Here is a 9984-nt window from a genome sequence, read left to right as displayed (position 1 = left end):
ATCTATAATATATGATTCAATTAATATTCTCTGATTCTCTTTTTAAATTTGTAGCATGCATCCATGATGTATAGCATAGGCACATCACACACTCATTATAAACATTCACTGATTCCAGAATAAAGTCACATAACAAGTCCATACAAAATAAAAAAGTGCAACCAGAGTAACAACAAATAATATATAAGTAAAGCCTACAATCAAGTTACAATTTTGTGCATAAAGAAGTTTCCTGTTAACCCTCACAGTGAATTACAGCCGCAGTCATTGATGGAACAATATAGATAATCATTTTGATAAATATCTCGTCACTGTGATAGTGGCTAAGAGAGAGTGAAAGACACTGGAGCTTCATAATTTCCTACAAAAAGTGCAATGTAATATCCAATTATGTATTTTATAGTACTGAAAATTACTTTTAAAACAATAGTTTGTATGTTTTCTATAGCTAACATTTCACAACTTTTTACATTCCTGGTCCTTTTCTATTTCCTACCTTTCCTTCTATTACACATTGACACAAAAAACAACAACACTGTCTCATAATAGACCTTTTTTTCACAGCAGACACTGACTTATCATTACGGAAAAGCATAGGTGTTAGCAACAATAGTTAACAATGGCTCCATTCTAGTGTGAGTAAGTGTACCAGCAAAGCCATGACAGTGAGCCAGCATTCACATTACCAGGATCCTAAAACTGAAACAGCTAAATGAAATTCATCCATCATAACTGGGACATGTTGAAATGTCTGCTGTGAAAATGTTCTTTTATAGGAAAATATAATCACGACAATGTACAATCAAGGTTTTTTGATACACAATTAGACATCTAGGTAACACCACAGCTATCATTGTCGGGGTTGTCCCTCTTAAATTAACAGGACGTGATAGTTATTTGACAGTTATAAGAGATTAAACATTTTTCTAAGCGGTGTTTTTGCCAAGATTTTCATTTCCCAAAATGTTGAACTATTTATTTAATAATTTATCAGTAACACTAGTAAACGCATTTTGCATAAAAATTGTAGTCATACATTGCAATCTGTATGTGATTTTTTATGCACAGGTTATTCATTTTTACTGTAAAATTGATAATATATGTTACACTTGCAGATCATAATTTTATGGACATCAGGCTTACTGGGAAAGGATTGGATGCCTACATGCAGCTGTTAACCACTGAGATTAGATGAGTAATGATGGGGACCATGTAGGGTAAATCTAGATGGCTGGTTCTGAGGTTGATAAGCTGTCGGCGGCATGTACTTGTATTGTTGTCGGAGATGTGATGATAAACCCAAGAAGTGCAGTCTGAAACGTGCCCATTCACCGAAGGTCATTTTTAGGAGTTTTTTAAGGTCTTCTGCTTCACCAAAAACCAGTGCCGAACCATTGAGGTCATTGCTTTTCACAGTTTCAATGTACTTATTGGAGTAGTTCATCCTCTCCAACTAGGAAAAAGAAGAAAAAGTGAACATCATAAACACAGAGGAATAATAAGAGTAAGTTCCTAATCCAGTTTGATTTGCACAGTCGTGAGGGGTAAATAAACACACATTTTATTATTTTATAATAATTCAATTTGAATAAGTATTGCTTTGTAACAGAGGTACATTCATAAATAATAAATAACTATTACATAATAGGAGTTAAAGGTACTGCACTTGGTGGTTGGTGGTTTCGATCCTACCTAAGAGATAGGAGTTTCTCTGTCCACCTTGGTGATTATTTTTCTGAGACAGCCCCTTTTACTTGTCATGGGCCCTATACTATTTTCTTTATATACTCTGCCCTGGCCTCCATTCTTGAGAAATATGAGGTCTCTTTCCACTGTTTTGTAGACGATATACACATTTATTTGCCCCTGCGGTTAAAAACAAAGGGCTCACTGCAGCCCCTGCTTTACTATCCAAAGGTCATCAAAACATGGATGAACCTTAACTTCCTCAACCTAAACGGAGACAAGACCGAAGTTATAGTGCTTGGACATCCTGAATTGCTTGAAGGAGGTACTCTTTGCCCATTAGCTTCAAATAATTGCTCGATTGTGAGGAGTCTTGGTGACTTATTGGACGGTGTGTTTAAATTTGATAAACAGTTCCCACTCCTGCTATAGTGGTAAGATCTGCCATTCTCCTCCTCCTGGATGTACCCAGAAGCAGACTCAAAACTAGAGGTGATCAAACCTTTGGTAGAGCTGCCCCTAACCTGTGGAACAACCTGCCAGTCATTATCAGAACCGCCCCAACTCTCAAATGCTTTAAATCACTTTTCTAAGGCATTTATTGTCCTTAGCGATTTTAATATCATTACATATCATATACTGTATATTCTAATTAATGTTTTATTGCTGTACTTTTACTTTGTAATTACTGTTGTGTTGTTGTATTTTTAACATGTAAAGCACCTTGGTCAACTTTAGTTGTTTTAAGTGTGCTTTATAAATAAAATTTATATTGATATAGATAATCTGAAAGATTTACATGAAATAAGACTATTTTTGATAGTATTTCTGCTCAGCACGAGGGGTGTAACGATTCACCAAATCCACAGTTCGGTTCAGACCGCAATATTATAGCCACAGACTAATACAGGGAGAGGGAGAGCAGATTCAAGTAGGGAATAAACACTAAAACAAGGTGGAAAATTACCTAGAATAACTATCAATAAAATAAGTTAAACACCGCTACATTCCTCAGATTGTAGTTGCTCATGGCATGATGGAAAAATGTGAATTGTTGGCTCATGAAGTGTTTGCTGTGGTAGTACACCACACTTGCTGTTACCACCAGCAACCACATGTTGCCAAATCAACCAGGAGAGAAAGATTTCTTTAAAGAAGAAGTTTACCTCTTTACAAACATCCTCTGTATCCATATTGATGATAGTTCTGATTGGTAGGGGAGCTAGGTTCCTCATCCAACCAGAATCTTTCAGCCTGGATGTCCCTCTGATCTGAGCAAGCTCCTTCCTAATTGAAGGATTCAGGTTCACAGTTGCTGCTTCAAATGCCTTCAAGTCCTTTATCTTGAATTGGAAATCCACTGTGAGAAATCTTTCAAACATCTCAGGATCTCCATCCTGCTCAAGGAGGTCCTCAATCTGTGCACTCATCACATACAGCTCTGCCCTGGACTCACTGTAGACTTGCCATAAGGTCTTTGAATCATCAATGTTGGCCACATTTGTATGATCAATACCTGCTCTCTGCTGAGCATCTTCTGCACACTGGATGATCCAGCTGAGGCGACAGGGCCACTGATTGGCCAAGACCACCCATGCTGCAATGTATTCTGGTTGAGGAATCTCTTTCTTCAAGGCCATCATGATGATCACAGTCACTCGAATAGAGTTGATCACTCTCCTCATAGACATGGCATCATCTAACATATACTTGTTCAGATTCCTTTGATTGCTGGTCAGGACGTTGTTGACCAACGTCTCTACTTCCTCATCTGCTGTAGTTTCATTCAAAAGCAGTTTTGACTCTTTCATTTCCAATGCAATCTCTACAGATACATCTGAGGAATATCTCTTTTTGTGGCCCCCACTTCTATGTTTATCTTCCCTCATGCTTCTGTCCGCAGGGATTTTTGAATTGCTAGTGAGGCTGTAAAATAAACTGCGCTTTGAATCATCGCACAGTGGTGGGACCGTGAAGACCAGAGTCACGATGCAGTTCAGCAGTGCATAAGCTCTGTCCTCTTTGCTGAAGCAGCTATCTGCAAAGTTCACTTTCTGTATAAGTACATCGGGGTTGACGGCCAAAATGGAAATAAACGGACTTTCCTCATCTGAAAGCAGAATGTTGATGGCATCCAGAACTGCAACAATATTCTTGGGGGAGCACCGATCCAGGTTTGTGATCTTCAGTAACACTCGGATCCTTCTCCTCTCAAACACCTCCATAAACTGGATGAAGCGAGACAGAAACCACATTTCCTTCCTCACTTCGTTCATGAAGCCCAGCTGGCTGCTGACCCGGTCATTGTCCATCCCCTTCTTGATGTTCAGATCCTGGTTGAAGATGAAGTTCTTACACATCAGAAAAACAAACCTCAACACGCTTACTGCAGGGACTCCTAAAGAAGCGATGGCGAGGCTCTCCAGCACGCCCACCTGGCCTTGTGTTCCATTCACCCCCTCGCCTGGTTGCATCTCATATTCGGGAAAGCCAACAGTCAACAATAATACCAGGATGATAATTGGAACCAAAAGAATGGACAGGACGAGAAACCACAGAGGACAGCAGCAAACCTTTTTGGACCTCCAGTTGTTAGGACCATCCTCCACTTTCTGAAATGTTTTATAAAAACAAAACAAAGAACAAACAAGAAGTGAGTTAGACCCCACTGCCGTGTTTTTAGCCACTCTAGCAGCATGTCAGTTTATCGGTTGGTCCACCATACATTTTTTTGCAGACATTCCATGGTTGTCAAATGAAATATTGTAATTACTTGGTAAAACCCCTAACTTTTCATCTAGCGCCATCATCATATCAAAATGTCCCTTTCTCCAATACATATTTCTATATCGACTAAGGTTTTGACATTTCCGCTACTGAGACTTGAGCTGCCATTCCAGTACAATGACAGTGAAGGGCATTTAATTTCTGATGTTCAAAGCATCAACAGTTTATATTTGTGCAACTCAACGGTGATGTGCTTTGGCAGAAACCCAATACACCTTGCTGTCACCAGTTTTCACTGGGAACTATTTTCTACGAAATGTAAAAACATAGATGGGATACAACACTTATCTTCATGCATGCATTTAGCTCTCTCTCACTAGACTCTGTTTAATAACTGAGAAAAGTTAGGGAATTCACAAACCTTCTTCTTGATTTCGTCATCTTCATCGTATTGAGCCACACGGTAAAGTACAAGCTGTAATTTCCCAAAGTTTATCTGCATGGCCTGAAACAGCCTTATAGCTAGCCCGGCCCAAAGCAGGTCACTGCCTGCAAAATGCCAGGCACTAAAATGCACAGAAATGAACCTGATGTTCTGGTGCTGCTGGTTCTCCTTAGTCCAAATAGGCTTGTAGAAGAGCATTCGGCCAATGAGGGCTAGAAAGCCAGTAAATGAAAGCTTAACTGAGCGAGGCCTGGATCTCCCTTTGTATTCTTGCCCAGCTTCCTGCTTCATGTACACTGAAGAGACACAAAACAGTGATGATATTTACAATCAGGATCAATCATTTAGCTGGTTGCAGTATATGTAAGGATAAGCTATATAAATCAAGGCAGAGAGGTATCAAAGTTGTTTGGGTAGTTGGCTTGGACGTAAAGAGGATAATGAATAGAAAGTTTTTAGAGGAATATTGGGGAATATTACAGCAATAAGTTAGTGAATTTCACTTATCTGGCTCTTGGTAAATACATATATATTTTTTGCAAGTTAGACAGTGTGCGGGAGTTTTCTTTGCAACTTATCTGGCTCTTACCAACTCTGACAAAATGCCCTAGGCATGACATTAAACCCAAAACCTGTTCCTGGAAAAACAATCAGGTTATTCTGCAGAAATGTATAATTCCAAAGATTGTGCTTTTCCATTATTCAAGGCAAAAAGCAATATAAAAATTTTAATAAAGAGTTATTGAATAACAGTACATGTACAAGTGCAAAACTGTTTGCCAAGTTTTTTCAAGAAACACCTTGGTTGGAATGAATGTAGCATGTGCTCCATGAATTGATCTGTTCAATGTCACTTGCCTATAAAAATGTTTATATGTCTTCACATATTTCATGTGCATATTGAGTATGTACTACACTGTGGAATTCTGATGTCACAAAGGAGCTTTTCATTCTTACATTTATGAAAAATGTGCGTGTTATCTTTAAGATTCAAGGTGGTACTTGGTCTGTCATTCATGAGCTAAAAACATGTTTATAATTGTGCAGACATTTGTTCAAACTGTAATTCCAGGTTGTATGTTTTGTTGACATTTGCTCCGTTAAAATTGGTATAGAGGAGATTGTGTGGACACAGTAGTATGTATAGCCTCTGAAAGGGTCTTTTTAAGGCAGCCCGTTGTAATTACCGTGATTTACCGTATGACATTAATATGTTAGGGGAAAAACACAAGGTGTGTGATGGGACCACATCTTAAACTGGGATATATATGCATTGTTTAGGAGAATTATGGTAAGTGTATCAGCCAGTTGTTTGCATGTAAATCATGGTCAAAGTGTAGTGTTTACGTTTGATGCCAACATCAAGACCTTAAAAAATCAAATAATTCCTACCCACACACAGGGCTTTAAGTGGTTGATTAAAGCGAAATGGGGTACAAAGAGAGTGTTAACATACCTTCCATTTGCCCGAGGATCATGTTAAGTCGGTTCTGACATGAAGAGTAGAGTCCTACAGTTGCAGGTGATGAAACTTTTGTCACGGTCTTGGACAGCGCATATGCATAAATATCATCTGAAAGGCAATTTAATATAAGATAAATACCACCTTTCATTTTGTATTCACTTAAACATATCTCTTTCTCTCATCCACAGAGTGTTCTTTGAGCAAGAACACCGAAGTATTTCTCACATTAACTGGAATCTCTGGTAGACAAGTATTACCAACAACATTCTTGATTACTATGTTTTTCTTATTTTTGCTCAATAATGCTGAACTAAACTGAAACAACAGTACAGGTACATGACACTTGTCCATTTAGAAATGAATAAGGTTTCTTTCAGGAAAATGTTCACAGTACAGACTCTGTTTTACAGATGGGTATGTCTATAAGCATTTACATTTTCAGAGTAAAACAGGAAGTAAAAATGGAGCCCTTGAACAGGAGTTGAGAAGCCACTATTTATTGAATATTCTGTGAATGTGTGAATGTGTATGTAGACCTGTCACTTAAGCAACTGCATTTGTAATCATGCCTTTAAAAAAATAAAATAAATGAAATGTGTCTATAACAGTCAAAACAATACCAACAAATTAATAGGCCCATGTGGATTAATGTTGCGGGTAAAACAAAAAACAGCTAAATCATCCCTTTTACAATTTTATATGTCATTACCTAGTTTAACAATAGCATATATACCATTGTCTCCTCAGCATAAAGGTATACATAGAAATTTATATATTTATTATATACAGTATATTAGATTCAGAGGGGCACTGATTCAGCCAAATGTCCCTGATTTAGACATTATAAACATTTACATTCACTTCACGATAATGTTCACATAGGAGAATCTCTGAGCATTTCATTCTCAAAGTGAAACTGAAAGTGAAAATGGAGCCCTTCTGAGCAGGAGGGGGAAAAGCGATGCTGAGTCTTTACCTGCAGATAATAACTTACCATTTGTTGGCTTAGACATGATGACTGTGGAGTGGGACATGCAACTCTCAGAGAGAACCCCTTTGACCTTTGAAGAATAAGAAACAGCAGGGGCCTCAGTGCAGGAACTGATGGATGTGTGTGCTTTCCGTGCCACAGGCTCCTTCTCTCTTTCCCTCTTCACATACCTCTTCTTCATTTCCAGGTGCGGATGGAGGAATCACGATCACCAAATGGGTCACCCTTGCGTTATTTTAGAAAGACTACTCCTGACAACTTAATTTTTTTTTTATACAGTGTATGGTGAGAATAAATATCTTATAATGTGTAAAAATACTTTAGTATGAGTTTTAAATAAAGATTCTGGACACCTGATGCACAATGTTTCTGTTCCAATACAAATAATGGACTGTGACTGAACAGAAATAACCCCAAAGTCAGTATATTACTGAGGGCAGAACATGAGGCAGGAATTAAAACAGCAATAAATAAAGAAGATAAGCAAATATACTGTCTATGATGTCTATACAGGCAGATGTGCTTTCAGTCACTGGTGAGGTGAGCTCCAATGCAAAAACCCACTCATTTGGACACTGACAGTGTTGATTCAGCACACTCAGTTTAACTTGAGGAGTTTGTGTTAAAGATTTGTTTGTTTATGTACAAAACACCTCTAATGGAAAGCACCACATGTGGGATGAACGTCCTTGAGAGTGCTTACATAGCACAAACCAAAAGGCATTCATGCAAAGGTTTGCACACTCCCAGAGTTTAGGCGTTTTTATGAGCAAACAAATGTCAACACTTTTGCTGGTCCCTTTCCCTGCTGGCAACATATGTTCTCTTTGTGTTCTTCCCTGCACATGCCTAATAGATTTACCATCAGTCTGACACACATAAGTACAAAACAGAGTTCCATACAGACTTTTAGTTTTGATAAGTGTGAACAAAAGGATTACTAAACTACAATTGTAAAACTTCTGTAATTATGCCACAAGCTCTCATAAAATAATGACTGGTGTGTTATTCCTGGGTAGAAATGTGTTACTGATAACACAAGCTTACCTGGTTATGTTCCAAATGTTAGTTCTGATCCATATTTTGACTTATCTTGAGTCGAAACTATGAACGTATCCAAAAAACACATTACAGAGTACAGAGTACAATGCAGCAGCAACTAAGGCGTGGTGAACCTTATACCACCAGGAGCTTTATGTTGTAAAACTTCACAACACTGATAAGAGGGAAAGAAAGGCACCTGATAACCACAAGGCATGTCTGTAGGCCCGGACACCTCAGGAAGTGAGGTCAAATACAAAATTAAATTATTTCTGAGAGATGGAGCTGTACATTTCTTCCATTCTCCTTTTCCAATCCGTTACTCTTGCTCCAAATCTCCTTTCTATTCATAGAATCTGAGTGAGGTGGGTAGTTCCTGAAAGCATTACGAGGTAGAAAAATCCCCATTCTTGCAATAGCTTCTGGCATTCACTGTCCAACTTTCTCAGTCTATGGAAAAATGGAACAAATGAGTGATTTCACGCTGGAGCTTGGGGTCTGTATGATTCATGAACTGAATTCCTAGTTTGGAGTACCTCAGGTTGAGAATGGTTGGATTGCTCTTTCTGGCCTGAACTGACATGTGAAGCAGTTAAGATGCCAAAGCAGCAGCAACAAAGTTTTTTTCTTTGTTGCCCAGACCAGGATTTGTTATGACATAACTGGTTAGTCAAGCTTTGAAAAACAAGCTAGGAGCCTAATTTGCCATGGCATATTTACTTTTTTTTTGCATCAGCCTAAGTTTTCCATCTGGTGTTGCAGCATACCTCACAACACAAGTCCTTCACAAACCACTAAAAATAAACTTTGTGAAGTAAATCATGTCAAGATAGCTTCTCTTAAATACAACAATGTTACATTTAAAGCATGTGCACAGCTAATTCTTCATGTGCATCACTGCTGAAATGACACAAGTTAGCATTAAGCTTGTCTTTTGTAGTAATATGTCAACTCATGGCTCCTACTGCATATAAAAATATATCTAAAAAAGCACATAAAGATGTAAACATAGATAAATAGTTACACAGAGCTCTGTGTCCATAGTCATGTATAACGTTATGTATATAGAAGCAGACAAGTTTAATGTTAAAGACTATATTTTAAAATTTGATTCAGGTATGATTAATGATATAAAACGTTCATTTCATTTTATTGCTCATTCCTTCATCTCAGTCTGTCATTTCTGATGAGTTCTTTTGGATGGACTTGTGTTGAGTTTTAGGAAGGTAAACTTTTTAGTGATTTTTTTTTGTTGAGTTTTGGATGGAAGACAAAATTCTTTGTTTGCAATGTAATGTTTAATGTAAGACGTTATGTACTTGTCCTGAAAATGTTTCATCACTGCAACAATATTTGTAGTCCACATAGGCTGGACACAATACATAACATAACTACTTTTTTTAATTACAAGTAAACATTTGGAGTCAACATTGTATACCCCACACACAAGCATCTGAGAGCAAAATACTCAATTAAAGGAAGTTTAATTAGTGTATGTCTGATTAAGATTTAAAGTGCTTGGCCTGAGGATGACTAATTCTGTCTTTACTCTGATACCTGATTGTTCAGCTACTTTAATTAACTTGACTGTCATAGAGAGAGTGAGGATGTGTGTGTGTCTGTGTGTGT

General features: G+C 37.8%; 1 protein-coding gene across 1 annotated transcript; it reads right to left on the bottom strand.

Annotated features, from left to right (window-relative positions):
- Positions 1-23: 23 nt before the first annotated feature.
- On the bottom strand, positions 24-7495 carry nkpd1 (NTPase, KAP family P-loop domain containing 1). Its single transcript, XM_038701972.1, has 5 exons — positions 7318-7495; positions 6315-6431; positions 4835-5154; positions 2853-4298; positions 24-1453 (listed from the first exon to the last, which is right to left on the bottom strand). Exons 1-5 carry the CDS (start codon positions 7493-7495, stop codon positions 1175-1177), a joined length of 2340 nt encoding a protein of 779 aa, XP_038557900.1. The 3' UTR covers positions 24-1174.
- Between the last annotated feature and the right edge of the window lie 2489 nt (positions 7496-9984).

The sequence above is a fragment of the Micropterus salmoides genome, unplaced genomic scaffold (assembly GCF_014851395.1).
Source record: "Micropterus salmoides isolate LMB-PRFRI ecotype aquatic unplaced genomic scaffold, ASM1485139v1 Ms_hic_scaffold_6, whole genome shotgun sequence".
Lineage (NCBI taxonomy): Eukaryota > Metazoa > Chordata > Actinopteri > Centrarchiformes > Centrarchidae > Micropterus > Micropterus salmoides.
Note: the sequence above shows the minus strand (reverse complement) of the source record. Positions and strands in the feature narration are given on the sequence as shown.

Coding starts and splice junctions, on each gene's coding strand:
- nkpd1 (XM_038701972.1), bottom strand. CDS start 7,495: ATGAAGAAGAGGTATGTGAAGAGGGAAAGAGAGAAGGAGCCTGTGGCA. Junction 5,155..6,314: donor GATCCTCGGGCAAATGGAAG/GTATGTTAACAC, acceptor GTGTCTCTTCAG/TGTACATGAAGCAGGAAGCT. Junction 4,299..4,834: donor ATGACGAAATCAAGAAGAAG/GTTTGTGAATTC, acceptor AAAACATTTCAG/AAAGTGGAGGATGGTCCTAA.